The following is a 19932-nucleotide window of genomic DNA, read 5'->3' as shown; positions in this document are numbered from 1 at the left end:
CCTTGCTCTTTTTAAAAATATTCAACGACCTTGAACTGTCATCAGTATCAAAAATTAATTAATTAATTTAAAAACAGATACGTATTGCAATTTCACTGAGGTATAGATTTTTAAAAAAAATTTATTATATTTGTTATCAATATTATAATTCGAAATGTCTAATTTTCCATAGTTGAATTAGCAAGACTTCACGTTTCGGTTTTTTATCCCCACCAAGGCGTATACTAATTTAGATGGTGGGGATAAAAAACCAAAACGCTAAGTCTCGCTAATCCAACTGTAGGATAAAATTTATTTACCAAATAGTAATTTTGATAATTCAATGTTTTTAAAAAGATTATATATATATTTTTTATTATTATTATTATTATTTTATTTGTACCCTTAGGCTTAAAATGCTTTTACTGATAAAAATTAAAGTTTTAGACGCAATTGTAAAATTTTAATAGAAAATATTGAATGGGTTTTTTTAAAAGTAACGAGCGCAAAGTTAGTTTACGAAAATCATTCATTGAGTGAATTTATTAAGTAAATAAAAAATTAAATTTAATTAAAGTAACTAATAATTTAAGTTTACAATTTTTTTATTGTTCAATAAAATGTATAAAATTTTTTTAATTATCATTATTAAGGTTTTATTAGTCGTAATAATCGGCGGGAAATTTTTAAATCATAATTGCGCTTATCGAGGACAAATGGTAATATTTTTAAATCAAAATTTTGATATTTAAACAAGTTACAGAAGTTGGAGTTTTAAATGTGAGATAAATTTTGCAAAGTATAATAATGAGACCAAAAGCGGAGCAGATAAAAGACTTTTTAAGTTTAAATTTAACCATAACTATTAACAGTTAACCAGAATTTTTTTTTTTTCAACGTCAATTATAAAAATTAAAAAAAACTACAAAAATGCGCATATAGAAAATTAAAAAAACTATAGGTGCAATTTTTTAAAATATTTTTTTTTTTTTTTATAATGTGTCATTTTTAAAAAAATCTAAAAATTGTAAGACGTCGGCTAATTTTAGTATCATTATTTTTTACTAAAATTCGAAAAATTAAACTAAATTCTGATTTGTAAAATTTCAAAATTCTCCATGTTGAATTTTTTTTTACCGTCAAAATTAAAAAAGTTTAACTTCAACTTTTGATCTGTCAAATTTAAAAATTCGTCGAATTTTTTTGATTTTTTTTATGATACTAAAGTTAGCTGACGTCTAATATTTTTTGAAATTCATTCACTACAATAAATTATAAAAAAAAAAATATTTAAAAAAATTGCACCTGAAGCTTTTTAAATTTTCTACACATGCATATTTTTTTTTTTTTTTTTTTTCTTATAATTGACTTGAAAAAAAAATCAAAAAATTAATTGTCATTTTTAGTAAGAATAATTTTTTTTTCTCGCACTGACTTCAGAATCTTGACTATTTACATATAAGATAAATTAACTATCACTAATTATTATGTAAAATAATTACAGTGTTCATTGCGACCATGCTGCAGAGGACACGGCGCATGTCATCTTGTTGCCTATTATCATTCATGGTGTTCCTAATATTTATACTCATATTTATATTTATATATATTTTCAAATAAAGATTTTAACTTGAATCATTATCTCTAATTTTTAAAATTACATGGCTACGTAGTCATCGATTAGAAAATCTTATCACGTGTCATCCTCCCACTCCCAGTTCTCCCACTAAATTGTCCCATAACAAAAATACACTTGAGTAAGAATAAGTGTACAAGTAGACAAAATAAAAACCCAGACCCCTTCCTCTCCTTATTATCCTGCCCCCCTCCCTTATTTTAAATCCTATCAGAAACATTATCATTATTTTTATTATTACTGATTCTGTTTCTTCCCCCCCCCCCCCTTTAAAATTTACAAGTTGAATATTACATACAGTACAGAGTACAGTCACAGTAAAACTGCATTTGCGCATTTACTAAACTCTGTATGTTCCACTACTCCAATCTATATAACGACTCCTCCACTTTTACTTTATTCTGGTTTTTTTCTCCACCTCTACTCTCCAGTTGTTCGTCTCCGTCTGCATCGAGCACTCAAATACTAAATTTTGCTTCTTGCTCCAAATTATTACAGTAAAATAAGTTATTAATTTAATTACTTATTTAGTAATTAGTTAATTACATCAACTATCAATTATTTATAATTGAAAATAAATATAAAATGTCTAAGCAACGAGTTTGTATTATTGGTTCTGGTAATTGGTGAGTTATTTTTATCAAAATTAATATTGATAATTATTTTTATTATGTATTTAAATTCATTATTTCATATATTTGAATTTTTTCTATTTAGTTTTTTTTTTAATTAATTTTTGACATGTAGTTTTTTTAAAAAATTAATTTTTTTTATTGATAATTTGAGTGATTATTTTGAATATTTTTTTTTTTGGAAATTCAAAAATATTTTAGTTTAGTTTTTATTTTTATTCCTCATGGCCTTGACTTTTGGTCATATATATATGTTATACTGATATAACATTATTGATTTAATTTTTTTTAATACGGAAAAGAAAAATTAAATAACATGTCAAGGTTACGTAATTAAATAATTTGTTATTAATATTAAATTTAAGATGAAGGAGATTTTTATTAAAATAAAATAATTATCCGGAAGTTAACACATGACAATTATCGGTTTTTTTTTTTGTCAATAAGTCAATGAAGAAAAAAAAAAACAAAAATATGCACATGTAGAGAATTTAAAAATCTGTAGGTGCAATTTTTTCAATTTTTTTTTTTTTTGTAATTTATGGTTTTGAAAAAAATCCAAAAATTATTAGACATCGGCTAACCAGTATCGTATAAATTAATAAATAAAATTATCGTTATATATTTGAAGAATTTAATTTCTTATTTGTTGAGATTTGAATAAAATCTTAAGTTGAAATAAAAAAATTGATAAATTTTTTTTTTTTTCATTAAAATGTAAAATCAAATTGATGTCAATTTTTAAAATGTACAAGAGTACGCTGTAGAAATTTTTGGGGTGAAGGTGGATAAAATTTAGAGTAAATTCACTTGGATTCTTTATGTATTTAATTCTCTTGGAGTAAAATTTACTCCAAAGTTTATTTTAATACCAAAAGTTCAAAAAGTTTATTTTAATATTAAAGCTCGGGATCAAAGTCATTATGGATTTAAATCTTCATTCCGAAGTATCTCCACTGAATAAAAATTTTGAATTTACTCCGTTTGTGGAGTAATTTTTTTAAAAACCCCAGAACTAAATGATGGAACAAATTTTTATTCAAATATAATTCATTATCACTGAATCTATTTTTGATTTTTCAGCACAAAATCATTCATGATTTTTTTTAAGTTTTTGAATTTACAATAAAAAAAAAAAAACATTTCTATCTACTCCGTATGCACAGTAATTTTTTTTGAAAACCCCATAAATCAATGACAGAGTAAATTTGAATTTGAATAAAATTCATATTCGCTGATTTTATTTCCGATTTTCCAGCGCGAAATCAGTCGTGATTTTTTTTTAATTTTTAAATCAACAATAAAAAAAAATTCAATTTTTAATATTCAAAAATTTGAAAAAACTATACGAATAATTTTGAAAAATATCTGAATATACATTCAAATTATAGCCGCATTGGATTAGCGAGAGAAAATGATTCGGGTATAATCGGATCTGTAGTTAAATATTCAAATTAATAAATTTTTTTTTTACGTTACTCCAAAGCAATATCTCTCGCTAAATAAACTATAATTTTTATTTGTACTTTTAGTTCCAAGATAAAATTTTGATAACTATATTTAGAAAAAAATTTAAATTGATTAGTAATGCCAGAGATTGTAAGAAATTGTTTTTAAAAAAATTAGTAGACTTATTATTCGTGATTTGGAAGGGAGCAATAATTGTAATCATAGTAATTGTATTTATTTTTTTAGGGGGTCAGCAATCTCTAAAATAATCGGAGCAAACGCAGCAAGATTGGATAATTTTGAAGATCGTGTGACGATGTATGTTTACGAAGAGATTATTAACGGTAGGAAATTAACTGAGATAATAAATGAAGAGCATGAGAATGTCAAATATCTACCGGGTCATAAGATACCAGAGAATGTGGTAAGTTTATTTTTATATATATACAAATATATGTACATATGTAATGTTATATTATCTGTATCATTGATATCATTGAGAAACATTATCAAATATTTTTAATCTTTTTCTAAAGTTTTAATATTTTTTTGTTTTATAAAATTAAACAGTCAACATGTGCTCGGATTTTCAAAAATAAAATAATGATATCACTAAGTGATTCGTTATCAAAAAATGTTATTATTTTCAAGCCGTAATTAATTTAATTAGCAGCAGTAATTGATTAGTTATAAAAAAATGACTTCTTGTAATTTTTTATTGTTGTTTTTAATTGAATAATTTTAAATAAAAAATATAAGGAATAAAATTTTTCTAACTAACAGATGTCATACGTCACAAGTCACCTTAAACAATTTTATCCAAGGACATACTTTTGTCTATTCGTATCATATTTTCTTTATCTTTATCATTTTATAAAGTTTGCATGACCTAAACTGATAGAAAGTCATAACTCCCACGATAGTTTAATTATAAACATACAATATATATATATATATATATATATATCTATATATATTTATAAAAAAAAATGTTTAAGACGGATAGTAATCCATCAGTTTTATTATAAATATTTCGCATCACAAATTTTAACTGGGCTTATATTTTTATACGCCTTTGGCGGTAGGAAATTCTTTTAAACCAAAAGGGCGCGTAATTTTTTTTATTGCCAATCATTTTAAAAATTCATTTTATTACTAAAAAATTTTTTATAATTTTCAGCTTTGAAATAAATCTACAATATGATTAGCAATTTTAAAAATTATATATATATATATATATATATATATATATATATCCTTTTGATATTAGAAAATTTCCTAAAATCAAAAGGGCGGATAAAAATATGAAATTTATTTAATTATCGTAATTAAATCATAAGATTTTAATTTCCGTATTAAAAAAAAATTTATAAGCTCATAAATTTTCATATTTAAATAAATGAATTTAAAAAAATCTGAGATAATAAAACTGTAAAAAATCATGTGTGAATATAGCAGACAAATTTAAAATTATTAATAAATAGAATAAATAATTAATAAACTGAAATTTTCAAAAAATGCACATTTAAAAAATTTTTTAATTAATAAGTGCATTTTTTATAAATATTATTTTTTTAATTATTTACTCTATTTATATATAATTTTATATTTGTCTTATGTTCGCTGCATTCATACTCATAAAAAATCGGGAGTGAATTCGAATCGATTGTGGATTTTATTTAAAGTAAAATTTACTCCGACTCGGAGTTTTAACATCAAAATACACTTCCTTTGGAGTAAATTAAACTTTAAAGGGATTAAATAAATCGACAGTGATCTGCTCCGCATTAAAACCGGATTCTCTCAGTAAATTTTTTAGTGTCTTAATTAATTGACGTAATAATTAAGTGAAATAAATATTTATTTAAATCATTGTCATTAATTTTAAAATAACAATCAACAGATTGCTGTCCCAGATGTCGTTGAAGCAGCAGCAGATGCAGATATTCTTGTATTTGTCGTACCCCATCAATTTATAAGACGAATATGTAGCACTCTGCTGGGTAAAATAAAGCCAACGGCTTGTGGATTATCACTTATTAAAGTAAATATTTAATTTAATTTTACAATAATTAATTTAATTACCCAGTATTTAATAACAGACCCGATCCGAACAATACAAATCTTATAATTTTTTTTTTAGTTAATTAATAAAATTAATTCCAATAAATGGATATTGATAAAGAAATGTTTTTTTTTTTTTTTTTTTTTTTTTTTTTTTTTTTTCCAGGGGTTTGATCAAAAAGAAGGGGGTGGTATTGATTTAATATCACAAATAATAACAGCTGAATTAAATATACCGATGGCTGTATTAATGGGAGCTAATTTAGCCTCAGAAGTTGCTGATGAAATGTTTTGTGAAACGACTATTGGTAATTTTAATTATTTTTACTCAGAGAAACTGACAGGAATTAAAAAAAAAAAAAAAAAAAAAAAAACTGAGTTGTAAAGACGTAGTTGTAAAGATATGAGTTATAAAATTGTTATCAATATAATGATATATATTTACGAGCTGTAATATAATTGCGGTCATGAATTAATTTTTTTTTTTTTCAATGCAGGTTGTAAGGATAATGCGATGGGCGTTATCTTGCGTGATATGATTCAGACACCGTTTTTCCGTGTTGTTGTTGTTGATGACGTTGATTCTGTTGAATGTTGCGGCGCTCTTAAGGTTCATTATTTGTTATATAATTGATCAATCATTTAATTTGATTAATTGTTTATTGACTGAGGTTTTTTTTGTTTGGTAAAGAATATCGTAGCATGCGGAGCTGGATTTGTTGATGGTCTAGGACTGGGTGACAACACAAAAGCGGCGGTAATACGTTTGGGATTGATGGAAATGATTAAATTTGTAGATGTTTTTTACCCAGGAGGTAAACTCAGCACATTTTTTGAGAGCTGTGGTGTTGCTGATTTAATAACAACTTGTTATGGTGGACGTAATCGTAAAGTTTCGGAAGCTTTTGTTAAAAGTGGAAAGGTAATTTTTTATTTTTTAATTTGAGAATTAGGGGAGGGAGAGACAACACGTGGTGGGGGAGGTACTTCTAAATTTTTATAGAAAAAGGTTGTTTTTTAAACATTTCAAAATATGATACTGAAGTTAGCAGACAATTAATAATTTTTGGATTTTATTTTTCAAAAAGTCAATTTAAAAAAAAATGCACATGTAGAAAATGAAAAAAACTACAAGTGCAATTTTTTTAAATATTTTTTTTTTATAATTTATGTTTTTAAAATAAATTCAAAAATTATTAGACGTCGGCTAAATTTAGAATCATAGTTAGCCGACGTCCAATAATTTTTGAATTATTTTTCAAAATAAAAAAAATATTTGAAAAAAATGCACCTGTAGTTTTTTTAATTTTCTACATGTGTATTTTTTTTTTTCTTATAATTGACTTGAAAAATATGACACAGGTTAGCAGTCAATCAACAATTTTATGATACTGAAGTTAGCCGATGTCTAATAATTTTTGGATTCTTTAAAAAACTATAAATCATAAAAAAAAATAATTTTCAAAAAATTGCACTTATAGTTTTTTTTATTTTCTACATGTGCATTTTTCTACTTTTTTTTTTTTGTAATTGATTTGTTAAAAAAAATTTTTGAAAATTTTTAATTGTCTGTTGACTTCAGGATCATAACAATTTTCGATTTTTTTTTCCAACAAATTAATTAAGTATAAAAAAAAAAAAAAAAAAAACTGAAAAAATGCACATGTAGAAAATTTAAAAAACTATAAGTGAAATTTTTTAGCATATAATTTTTTTTATAATTTATATTTTTGAAATAAATTTAAAAAATTTTTAGACGTCGGCTGAATTCAGTGTCATAAATAAATGATAATTTGAACGAAAAATAAATAAATAAAAATATTTGTTACAGTCAATAATTGAGCTAGAAAAAGAAATGTTAAATGGCCAGAAACTCCAAGGACCAATTACTGCTGAAGAAGTCAACTATATGTTAAAAGCCAAAGACATGGAAGCCAGGTTTCCACTATTCACCGCGATCCATCGAATCTGCGTCGGTGAATTGCAGCCGACTGATCTCATCGACTGCATTCGCAGCCACCCGGAACACATGTAAGCTCAATAAAAACAAAAAACAAAAACAATCTATACAAAGTATACAAAGATTTAAGGATTCTTATGTTGGAGTATTGGAATTTCTTTGTCGTTGGTTGTGGGGTCTGAGGGTCGAGCTTGCTAACTATTTTATTTTTTTATATTATTTGGATCTCCAGTTAGTGATAATTATGATTTTTAACATGTAAATATGTAGATGATAATTTATAAAAATTAAATGTTTAATTTTAGAATTTTTAAATTGCGAAAAAAATTGCCAGAGTCCTACTCTTTAAAAGTTTATGCTTTTCTGAGCTAGACATTTACGTAGGGACTGGCTGGCCTGCCAGACCTTCTCATAGGGATTTTAGTCGAATCAAAATTCCGAAATAGAAGACATTTTTCTAATGAGCGCAAATTTCATTGGTCTGTGACGTCAAATCCATACAGCTTCAAACTAAAAAAGTCATTACACCAGGGGTTGAAGCTTCAAAATTTTAAAAATTTATTACGTGTTATTTTTTAAAGATACAAAAAAAATTATGATATTTTTTTCTGTACAAGTTTTATTTAAAATTTTTTTTTGACTGAAATATTTATAAAAAATCTGTTTTCATTTTTTTTCTCATCAATCCCTGGAGTAATTTTTTTTTATTTTTGGCGTTTGTGGGTGACGTCATAGACCTTCAATTAAATTTACACCAATTTTAGAGAAATTCTCTTATTTAGGAATTTCGACTGGACTACATTGTATACACTGTAAAAAATTTGGAGAGTGAACGCGAATTAAATCCGGAGGAAATCATTTCTCCGAAAAAATAAATTTTTATTTACTTCCTATTCGGAGTGATTTTTTTTTTACTCCAGAACTCCAAGTGAGTTCGGATTTAAATAAATTCCGTTATCAGTCCCAATTTTTTACAGAGTATATATCTATAAATACCAGAAGCAAAGTGCAGAAGGTCTGAGGCAAAGCTTTTCATAATACATCCGTCATAATGAAAAGTATTTGCTGTGGATGTTCACATTAAACTTACAGTACATATAAATCTATATTATATATGTTACTTTAAGGGATGTGTGGTCTGACAAGGGCCAATGGCTAGAAATCTATGGTTCTATTCTCATACATGAATGAATCCATACGTGCTCGTATGAGTCGTAGTTCAACCAGTCATGAACATAGAGACAGGCCATTAGATTGACTGCCGTAATTAGAATAATTACAAAAGTGTACTGCGGTTGTAGATAAAACTAATTAAATATATTTTTATATTTTTTACTAGTACACTTTCTCATAAATTTAAATTATTAATTATTTGTCACTAATTTTCTGCTTTAATTATTTTACAAAAATTATTTTTATAAATTTCATTTACAAATAAATATATTTTTAAAAATTATTAAATTAAATTTTCAAAAAAAAAAAAAAAAAAAATTTAATTTTGCTTACGCATTTAAACAGTGCAATTAGTTGATTTAATCAACACTAGAACCAAAAAATAAATAAAATATATAATTAGTATTTTAGATATACTAATTTTTTGTTATTTAATTAATTAATTAAGTAAAGAATAGAGATAATTTAATTTTACTGTTGATTTATTTTTATTTGTCTGTTAAATTTGTTGTTGTTTGTTAGATTAATAGGGAATTAAATATAAATAAAAAAATATATAATATATGAAAAATTAAGAGAATGTTCGGGATGTGATTAAAAATTGTTACCACTCTGAATTGTATCAGTATGGATTTAAAATATATATCAAATGTTTAATTATGTATAAATTAATATTTTAATTTATTGTCCAAAGCTAATGTCCGTTGCTAATTTATCTATAAATAATCAAATGCATGTGTGTGTTACTTGTTATTAATTATAAACTAACTGGCTTGTTAGATAAAATTTTAATTAATAATTAATAATTAATTATTAAAATTAAATCATTCACTACCATTAATTTTTTTTTATCACTTCATTCAATTCATATTCAGGTACGACAATGACCAGAACGTGCCACCAAAATGTCATCTCTAAGTGCCGACAGCTCTCAGCCATCGAGATAATTAATAATTAAATTTTTTACTCAAGATTAATAATAATTAAAAGTGAACCAAATAAATGTAATATTTTTTTACGAATCATGCCATAAAAAAAATATTCATTAAATGTCATTTGAAAAAAATATTCGCATTTTTTTTTCATTTTTTTTTTTATTTAATTTATTTAATAAAATTTAGATTAGTGCTAATTGTTAAGGCAAAATAGTTTGTAAGTTTTTGAAAATAATGACAGTGGGTGATTTTTTAAAAGTATAAGAGAGTGAAATCAAAAATATATAAAGTGAATGAATGTTTTTAAAAAAATAATTGTTTTTTTTATTTTTGAATTTTTACGCTTTAAATTTTCGCGGGCTTTTTAAACTTTTTTTTGAGGCTTAAAGATAATATGGGGTAAAAAAAATATTTTTATACCTCTGTTATTTCTTTAATTATTATTATTATTATTATTATTATTATTAATTTTTTCATACACTATTAATTTTTTATTTTTAAAAAATTAACAAACACTAGAATATATCCTAGAGTTTAATCAGTGGGCCGAGACCGCGGCCTTAGAAAATTCTTCCTAAGCTTTACTTTATCGCCGTAAGTTGCAAAATAAAGAAAAATAATTATTTTTTATAATAATTTAAGGAGGGAAGCTGGTCTGAGATAACAAAAAAAGAGGACTTTTTGTGATTTTTTTTTTCAGAGTACAGTTTTTATTAAAATTCTTAAAAGTTGTGACATTATTAAGGATCATTTCAAAAATATTCTGATAAATTTTCATCCAAAAATATTGAAAAATAAGCCAGTGGTAGTGGGGAGAGACGAGTCACCTTAAAAAAAAAGTCTCCATGCCGTAAGCAGGATAACTCATGAATGCTTCATCTGAAATCAAAAAACCAAAAAGATTTTTTTGGTACACAAGTTTATCTTGGATTTGAACGAAGGAATAAACAAAATATCAATTTTTGAATTTTTGGTAAAGGTGCAATCAAAAGACTGATTTTTGCCTAAAATTCTTCCTTTTGTTTAATTAAAAAATAAGTAATCATTGAAAAAAAAAATCCTTCGTTCAAATCTAAGATAAACTTATGTACCAAAGAAATTTTTTTGGTTTTTTGATTTCAGATGAGGCAGTCATGAGTTATCCTGCCTACTATGGAGACTTTTTTTTTTAGTGACTCGTCTCTCCCCACTGCCACTGGCTGATTTTTAAATATTTTTTTATGAAAATTTATCAGAATATTCTTGAAATGATGCTTAATAATGTCACAAATTTTCAAAATTTTAAGAACGAAAGTACTCTGAAAAAAAAAATCCCACTTTTCCTTTAAATGTGTTTTAAAAACTAATTTAAAAATTGTTTACAAAAATTTTAGTTAGTATTCAAAATTAATATGTAATTTTCTAAACGTATCGTTGAGATTTAAATTCTGCCATAAAATTATTGAAATTAAAAATTAACATAATTAAATCAGTTCCTCTATTTCTAAGATAATCGATTCGATTAATAAATGAATCGATCAATGGTTATATAAATAACGTTATAAAATAAGAAAAAAAATATGTCAATGTCATGTTGCGTAAAAAATCAATTGAATGCTATTTTGTTTAAAAAAAGACAAAAAAGAGAGAGAGAGAGATTGATAGAAAAGTGTGTGACAAAAGAGTAAAATATTAATAGTAAGTAATGTAATAATTAGAGTCGCGGTGTTAAATTTAACATTGGCCGAGTACCCCGTTAATAGTTACGTCTCCGTTAGTACTATTCTCAACTCAGTTCATCCTTAAACGCGGATCCGAGACATTGGAGTTGATCCAACAGCAAAGACCTCCAACGTCCGACCAACCAGTTGACAATTAAATTTTCTTTCTCATTCTACCCTACTCTTTTTTGTCTTTCGGTATTTGCTGCTAAGGTCAATGATTAATTTCAACTGGTGGTGACTTTTTAAGAAGTACTAGGACAGGAACTGTCAGAGTTCAGTCAGTCAAGCCATTGATACTCGATTGCACGTTACAGCAAAAGTAAATTTTTTTTAATTTCCAAACATGTCCAAGAAGAAGGTCTGCATCGTCGGAAGTGGCAACTGGTAATTTTTTTTTTAATATCTGAGATGTTAATTAAATTGCTAATTTTATTCAAATTTATAAAATTAGTGTTTTGTTTGTCATTAATATTTATTTAAATTTAATGTAATAAAAAATTTAAATAATTCAGGGGCTCAGCAATCGCTAAAATAGTTGGCGCCAATGCCACTAAATTTAATAACAAATTTGAAGAACAAGTAACTATGTACGTTTATGAAGAAATGATTGATGGAAAAAAACTTACGGAAATAATAAATACTCAGCATGAAAATGTTAAATATTTACCTGGACATAAATTACCACCCAATGTTGTAAGTTATTATTTTTACTATTTATTCAAATTCAAATTACATAACTGGTATACATTTTTTTAAAATTAGTTATCTATGGAGAATAAAAAATTTTTTTTTATTTTTATTTAAAAATATAAAGATAATTTTTAGTTATTAATATTTTTAAAAATAAAAAAAATGGCGCTGTCAGGATTCGAATCTGGAACTTTAAATTGTCGTTACTTTTTTTTTATGGTATATCTTATTAGACTGGGTAATTCCATATCTGGTCAATTTAGTAAAATTTAAATTCAAATTTAAATTTTTAAACTAAATCAAATTCAAATTCAAATTTTTAAACCAAATTAAATTCAAATTCAAATTTTTAAATCAAATTAAATTCAAATTCAAATTTTTAAATCAAATTAAATTCAAATTCAAACTTTTAAATCAAATTAAATTCAAATTCAAATTTTTAAACCAAATTAAATTTAAATTCAAATTTTTAAACTAAATCAAATTCAAAAGTCGGTGATGGAACGAATCTCAGGTTTGAAAGATCTCATACTTTTTGTATAAAAAATTCTTTCGGCTTTCATTGGATTAGACCTTAGACCGGTCGATTATCGTCACTTGATGACCTTGATAAATTTACTCCATCTTACAGCATCGTATTAATTAATTTAATAAAAAAAATATTAATTTGAAAGGATTAAAAAAAATAACAGACTAAATAATAAATTTTAAAAAATGAAGGAAAATAAGTAATTTAATAATCGGTTGTAGTACGGACGTAAACTTTACCAGAAGGCATCAAAACTTTATCAACACCCCCGGGAAATAATGATGATAACTCGCTATCATCAACTGTCGGTAGTATCATAACTTTTTCTCCAGGCTGTAAAAAAATATAATTTATTTTATTTAAATTAATTCAAGTTAAATAATTTAATGAAAACTTACAGTCCAATTAGCCGGGGTTGCAATTTGCGGCTTACGGTCTACGAGTTGCAATGAATCAATGACACGTAGAATTTCGCTGTTAAATATTTAAATATTAAATATGTTAATGATTTAAATTATTTATAATTATTGACTTACTCGACATTACGACCAGTTGAAGTAGGATATTGCATACTCAGACGTAAACGATGATCAGGACTTACAATATAAAGCGCGCGTACAGTTATTGCGTTTTCAGGATCATCTTTAGATTCTTCATCGATCATGTCCAATTTAACAGCCAAACTGCGGTCGTCATCAGCAATTATTGGGTATGGGAAATCTCCGGGAATATCTTGGCAATATGATTTAATATCCTTTAATAATAATATATACTTTATATATATTTATATATTTAACTAGCAGTTGCGTTCAACAGTAATTATAAAAAAATTTTAATTGTGGATTAACTAATAGAGATACGACAAAAATTTATATAAGCAATTTTGTAGGTAATTAAATTCTCTACAAAAAAGGTCTCATTAAATTTTTACGTAGGTCTAATTATTTCGAAGTAATTGTAACTTAAAGTAATAAAGTAAATTTTAGCATCAAATTGATCCCTTATTTTTCTATTATAACTTCAAAACTATCAAAGATATGTAAATAAGTATAAGGACTTTTTTTGTAGCAAATTAAATTTCCTACAAATTTTGTTTAAAACTTTTTTCTCTAAAATTGATAGTTTCGTTAAAAATTCAATTTTAAAGTTTGGAGGTGATTAAATTATCATAAGATTCCAAGAAAAAGTTTTTATTTTTGTATAAATAGATTAGAGAAAATTGAATTAGTTTAAACTTTTTATTTTATTTAAGTACTTACATTGACCCAATCAACGTGATCCTTGAGTTTATCAACAGAATGTGCCAGTAATTTAACATTCCGCTTTTTAAAATGAGGATAATGGACAGCGATACGTCCAAGTTCTGTCGTACATACTGGCGTAAAATCGGCCGGATGTGAAAATATTACTACCCAGCTATAAATTTATTTATTTATTATAGAATATTTTCACCATTAATAATTTTATTTTAACCCAGTTTAGAAAATTTTTTACCTCAACACTAAAAATTAAATTTTAAAACTCGCGCTCATTTTCATTATTTTATTTTTACAATAAAATTTATATTTTTAAAATTTTTCTTTAGAAATTCACATCTATCATGAATTTAAAATATATCCAGTATTTTAATGACAAGTTACTTAAATAAAATTTTCAAAAATTTAAATTTTCGCGGTAAATTTTTTAAAAATGAAATAAATTGAATTTAAATGAAATATTTATTGCGCATAGTAATTAAAATAATAAATAAATTTAAAAATATTTAAAAAAAATACTTACGAGTCTCCTTGCCACTCATAAAAGTCAATGGGACCTTTAGTGGTATCGGCTTGGAAATTTGGAATTATTGAATTTAATCTCATCTTGAATAGAATGAATATTTGTTTAACTCACGAACAATTGCTGTATTATTGTTGATATAATAATTTTACACTCGAGTATTTGATGTACTCGGTATCAAGTCTGTACGAGAACTGATACAGAACATTGATGTGGGTGTGTTATTTAATACGTCGCATTATTTGCGAAGCTTTAATGATACAGAATTATTGCCTTTGTGATTCTGTACATTATTCATTATATATATGCATATATGTATATATGTACATATTAAATAAATTCATAGATCTTGACGATAAGATTGGAGCAATATTCCACTGATTTATAGACCTTATTAATCATTATCGATATTAAATTTATTTATTTATTTATCGATCACTAAATTTTTCGCAGATAAAAAATTATAAATTATTTAAAATTCTGATCATGAATAGTTGAATAGTTTTTTTTTATCTCAAGTGATTTAACCCACTTTCGAATGATAAAAAAATTTTTTTTTTTTTTTTACTTGCGAAATTTTAAATTATGGACGCCTACTTATTTGGACAATTGTTTTTTTTTTGTATCAAAAAGTAATTAACGATATTAAAAAAAAAATTTTTAAATTAAGACTTGAAATTTTTTGTCATGCTTCAGATTTTAAGAATTTTGTTTTTGATTAAATTTCAAATTTATAATTATTTGTATATTTTAAAACCCAAAATAATTAACGAAAATTTTTTTAAATTCAGACCAATAAAAATTTTTTGTATAAAGTCCAAAAAAGTTTGAATTTATTTTAAAATTATAAATAAAAATTTTTGAAATTAAAAGTAAAAAAAAAAATTAATTTTTTTAAAGAGTAGGATTGAGTAGTATGTCGATAATGATTAAATAGTTAATCGAGCAGACTTCCGTCGTATTTTAAAAATTACATAAGCTTGACACGTACATATGCACGGAAGCGCATTGAGATGCAGCTGACCTTCAAGACACGGTTGGATCAGCGCCAAATTTAGTAAAGAACGTTAGGAAATAATTTGTTGATAATAGAAATAATAATTATAATGATGATAATACAATAAATAAATCTCTAGGTTATTTAGAAGCTTTTAAATTTAAATGTTTCTTTTAGGTCGCAGTCCCGGATGTCGTGGAGGCTGCTAAGGACGCAGACATCCTTATCTTTGTTATCCCGCACCAGTTTATTCGTGGACTGGCGGCCGCGATGTTGGGAAAAATAAAACCAACTGCGGTGGGACTCTCCCTTATCAAAGGATTTGATTCCAGTGATGGAAAAAGTATTAAATTAATTTCAAAAGTTGTTGAGGAACATTTGAAAATCCCCTGCTACGTTCTGATGGGCGCCAATCTTGCCAATGAAGTTGCCGAAGAAAAATTCTGCGAAACTACCATTGGTAATTTAATTATTAAATTAACTAGTCAGTTAATTAATTAATTGATAAATAAAATGGTAATTAAAAATTTTTAGGAGTAAGAGACAAACGACTTGCGCCAGTTCTAAGGGATTTAATGATGACACCAAACTTCCGAGTTGTTTGTGTTGAAGATTGCGAAGCTGTTGAAGTTTGTGGTGCACTGAAGGTAAATATTTATTTGTTATTAGTAAAAAAAAAAAATTTACCTCTGGTAAATCGCGTTAAAATTATATGGGGGCGTATAAAGTTTTTTTTATAATTTTATTTCGCTTAAGGACAATAAAAAAAATTCAAAATTTTTGGTATTTGTTAAAAAAATATTAGTAAATGAGATAAATTTGTATTTATGTAATTTCAAATTAATAATTAATCACTTAAATTTTTTTTGCATGTCCTTTTGCCTTTTCAACGGAAGTATTTTCTAGGATACGCCCTCAGGGTATCTGTTACCCTAAATAATATTTTTAAAAAAAATTACAGAATATCGTAGCCTGCGGAGCAGGATTTGTCGACGGTCTCGGTCTAGGTGACAATACAAAAGCCGCAGTAATAAGACTGGGATTAATGGAGATGATTAAGTTCGTGGATACATTTTACGGAGGATCAAAACTTTCAACATTCTTCGAAAGTTGCGGTGTCGCTGATCTAATTACAACTTGCTACGGTGGCCGTAACCGCCGAGTTTGCGAACAATTTATCAAAACACAAAAGTCCATCAAAGAACTTGAAGATGAATTACTGGGAGGACAAAAGCTCCAAGGACCAGCGACCGCCGAGGAAGTTAATGGAATGCTCAAGGATAAAAATATGACTGATAAATTCCCTCTTTTCACTGCCGTCCACCGCATCTGCACGCGAGAACTCAAAGGCTCGGATCTGATCGACCAAATCCGTAATCATCCCGAGCACTCGTTAGTATTTTATTTTATTATTATTTATATATATTTTTTATTTAATTAATTAATATACTAATTAGTAATTAACTCTCAAAGGGGAGAAACTTCAGACTTGTCGAACCCGAACCTCCACTTTGATATTAAAATTCACATATTTTTTAACAAAGGACTTTGTTAGTTTATTTGGCAACTATTTTTTTAAATTTATTTATAAATTTATTATTAAATAAATTATTTTTTTACGTAAGTACGATAAATAGTTTCATATATTTTTATATCATTTTCATATTTATTAAATAAATATCACGTGTTTATAATTTTTCTATTCAAGTAAACGATACATTTCGATACTTTTATTATTTATTAATTAATTGATTAATTAATGAGCGTCAAATAAAATAAACTAACGATGTCTACTTTTTAATTCATATTTACGAATGTAATTAATAAATTAATTTTTTTTTTATACTAGATATTATCCTAAAAATTTATCCTTAACTCATTAATTTTGTGTTGCATGAAAAAATTTTTTAAATAACTGGTGAGTTAATTCAGATAATTAATAAATTTAATAAATTTATTTAAATTAATTATTTTATTTTTCAGAATGAAAATGGAAGTGATAGAAGACTAATTATTTTTAATTAAAGCTTGAAGGAAATTGTTCAAAATTTAATAAAGAAAATTTATCGTGAAATTGATGAAGAATAAATTAATAAATATTTGTTTAGAAAAAAAAATTGTCTATTTATTTTACTTATATATTTATTTAAATAAATCATTTTTTTAATTTTACATCACGGCATCGACGCTCTGGTTTTGGAAGCGGAGTTCCTGGAGCCGGCACATTGTCAATTAAATGCTCTTTCCTTACATTTAATTCAAATGTCCCGGGTTCTGTTTCCACGGCTTGGATTATTGTTGTTCGGACTTCATGTTCTACTTCATTTGCAAATTTGTTCAGCTATAAATTAATTTATTTTTAATTTTCTATTTCTTAGTTATTAAGTGAACTAACAAAACCTAATCCTTAGGATCTGTCTGTAACTGATCCCAGCAATTATTTCTGTCAAGTGATCCTAGATAACTGATCCCACTGACAACAAATTCTGTTATTATATATTTATATACACTGACAAAATAATATACACAAACAAGGGTCCCGTTACAAAACATCAATAGACAACTTGTGTAAGAAAAAATTTGTTCCTAATGAATTTAGACCTGGAATTCATGACGAAATACTTGGGATGACTTTGATAGAAACTCGATTTAATTTCACTGTACTAAATATTTGGTCAAATTTTTAAATTCAGAAACTTTAAATAAATTCTTTCTGTCTAAAAGGCGATGAACTTCGGATCACTTTGATAGAAATTTAACAGAGTCAAAATTTTGCAGTAATTAAAGTTGTTGGGGCAAATTCATAGTAAAAGTCATATTTGTGTCAATCTGAGTTTTTCATTTGACAAAATTATAATAATTGAATACCTAACAAAAAGTACATTGTCAAGTATGGATTTGTAATTTATGGTAATGCAAAAATATTTATCAAAATCAAAATATCATTTATTGTTGAAAATCATAAAAAAAAAAAAATGTTCTAGTGCGAGAATAAATTTTTTCTCGTCCCAAGAAAAGTTTTGGTTTAAATTTATGAAAATTTGAACAAAATTATATGGGTCAAAAATATTAATTTAGTATCTGTATATCATTTTAATTACAAATATGAAGTACGTAAATTAAAACATGAAAAAAAAAATATTTCTATTAAATTTATGTCTTAGGGATATTTTTTCACACGGATATTTTGTACGCAGATGACTAAGGGCTGCACCAAAAATAAGTGATGTCCTGATCAGTGGACTCAGATCTCATTGGATCACTTGTCGGGGATCAGTTTTTTTTTTAAACTAGTGTCCAAATTATTCAATTTTTTTTAATTATCATTGAAATAATAATTTAATGAGCAAAAAAAAAATTAGCAATTTAAAATCTATTCAAATAATTTAATAGTTTAAATATATGGGGGCTGGCAATCGAGTATTTTACCCTGACTATAATTAAAATAAAATTACCTCATTAATTGCACTCTCGTCAGTAACATTTTTACATTTTTTATACTCATCATTTATTTTATTCCTCGTAACTAAAAAAAACAATGATTTATTTAAATAATAATTAAATAAGTAAATTATAGTAATTAAAAAATTCTTACATGACAATGCGTATAAGTCTCCTTTAAAAACATTTAAACGTGCACGGTGTAATTTTTTAAAGGTTCTAAGTACCTGTAATAATTAACTAATTACTTTATTTGTAAATTTAATTTTTTTAAATAAAGTTTTCTGTCACTTGTCCCAAGTATAGACTTTAGGTTAAGTTTTAAATTCTTTAGAAATTGAACTGATTGAATTATTGGACAATTGGGTTTATTAATTACCTCTCTGCGAAGTTCATTACTCATTTTAAATAATTCGTTATTTATAATAATCAATAATTTATAAAATACTTGTTACAAAATTAAATGTAATAACTAAAAATAAATACTGGCTCAGTCGGTAAAAAAAACTAACTATTTATATTGGAAATTTTAATTAATATTAAATATAATTGAATCATATATTCAATTAATTTATTAATTTATAAACAATTGCAATTATTATTATTTTTTTTTTTTTTCAAAATAAATTTTCAAAATTTTATCAAAAATTTAATTTTCAAAATTTTATCAAAAATTTAATTTTTAAAATTACTTATTTGAAATTTAATTTTTTAAAAATTTTTAAATTTATTATTTATTACAATGCAATTGTTTATAATTATTAACAATAATTACATCATATGTATATATATATATATATATATTTTTTTTTTTTTCAAATAATTTATTGCGCGTAGCGCATTTCGGAATGCACCTTTATTAGTTATTCTTATTATTTGTACGGTAAATTTAAATATTTGAAAAATAAATTATTAGAAATTGGAGAAAACTAAAAATCGTACGTTAAAATAAAATGGCGGCAGAA

At 25.1% G+C, this 19932-nt stretch overlaps 4 protein-coding genes across 6 annotated transcripts; 2 read left to right on the top strand and 2 right to left on the bottom strand.

Moving 5' to 3' along the window:
• Positions 1–1928: 1928 nt before the first annotated feature.
• LOC103579476 (glycerol-3-phosphate dehydrogenase [NAD(+)], cytoplasmic) lies at positions 1929–9947 on the top strand. The gene is made up of 8 exons (XM_053739704.1): positions 1929–2241; positions 3943–4120; positions 5600–5740; positions 5927–6068; positions 6258–6370; positions 6452–6682; positions 7592–7791; positions 9769–9947. The coding sequence occupies exons 1-8, from the start codon at positions 2201–2203 to the stop codon at positions 9809–9811; spliced, it is 1089 nt and encodes a 362-aa protein (XP_053595679.1). The 5' UTR covers positions 1929–2200; the 3' UTR covers positions 9812–9947.
• A 1497-nt stretch (positions 9948–11444) lies between these two features.
• LOC103579478 (glycerol-3-phosphate dehydrogenase [NAD(+)], cytoplasmic) lies at positions 11445–17635 on the top strand. 3 transcript variants are annotated; one of them, XM_053739272.1, is made up of 7 exons: positions 11445–11915; positions 12044–12224; positions 15704–15986; positions 16061–16173; positions 16488–16918; positions 17376–17444; positions 17510–17560. In XM_053739272.1, the coding sequence occupies exons 1-6, from the start codon at positions 11875–11877 to the stop codon at positions 17407–17409; spliced, it is 1083 nt and encodes a 360-aa protein (XP_053595247.1). In that variant the 5' UTR covers positions 11445–11874; the 3' UTR covers positions 17410–17444; positions 17510–17560. The 3 variants fall into 3 exon arrangements, with proteins under 3 accessions (XP_053595247.1, XP_053595246.1, XP_008559108.1); XM_008560886.3 differs by lacking the exon at positions 17376–17444 and having other exon boundaries at positions 11446–11915; positions 17510–17635; XM_053739271.1 differs by lacking the exons at positions 17376–17444; positions 17510–17560 and having other exon boundaries at positions 16488–17086.
• LOC103579477 (peroxiredoxin-6) lies at positions 12227–14900 on the bottom strand. Its single transcript, XM_008560882.3, has 5 exons — positions 14530–14900; positions 14010–14166; positions 13287–13504; positions 13149–13224; positions 12227–13083 (listed from the first exon to the last, which is right to left on the bottom strand). Exons 1-5 carry the CDS (start codon positions 14610–14612, stop codon positions 12955–12957), a joined length of 663 nt encoding a protein of 220 aa, XP_008559104.1. The 5' UTR covers positions 14613–14900; the 3' UTR covers positions 12227–12954.
• Positions 17636–17650: 15 nt separating the features above from the next.
• Positions 17651–19455, bottom strand: LOC103579479 (complex III assembly factor LYRM7). The gene is made up of 4 exons (XM_008560887.2): positions 19347–19455; positions 19122–19194; positions 18982–19052; positions 17651–17867 (listed from the first exon to the last, which is right to left on the bottom strand). Exons 1-4 carry the CDS (start codon positions 19368–19370, stop codon positions 17682–17684), a joined length of 354 nt encoding a protein of 117 aa, XP_008559109.1. The 5' UTR covers positions 19371–19455; the 3' UTR covers positions 17651–17681.
• Between the last annotated feature and the right edge of the window lie 477 nt (positions 19456–19932).

The sequence above is a fragment of the Microplitis demolitor genome, chromosome 5 (genome assembly GCF_026212275.2).
Source record: "Microplitis demolitor isolate Queensland-Clemson2020A chromosome 5, iyMicDemo2.1a, whole genome shotgun sequence".
In the NCBI taxonomy this organism is placed as follows: Eukaryota; Metazoa; Arthropoda; class Insecta; order Hymenoptera; family Braconidae; genus Microplitis; species Microplitis demolitor.
Note: the sequence above shows the minus strand (reverse complement) of the source record. Positions and strands in the feature narration are given on the sequence as shown.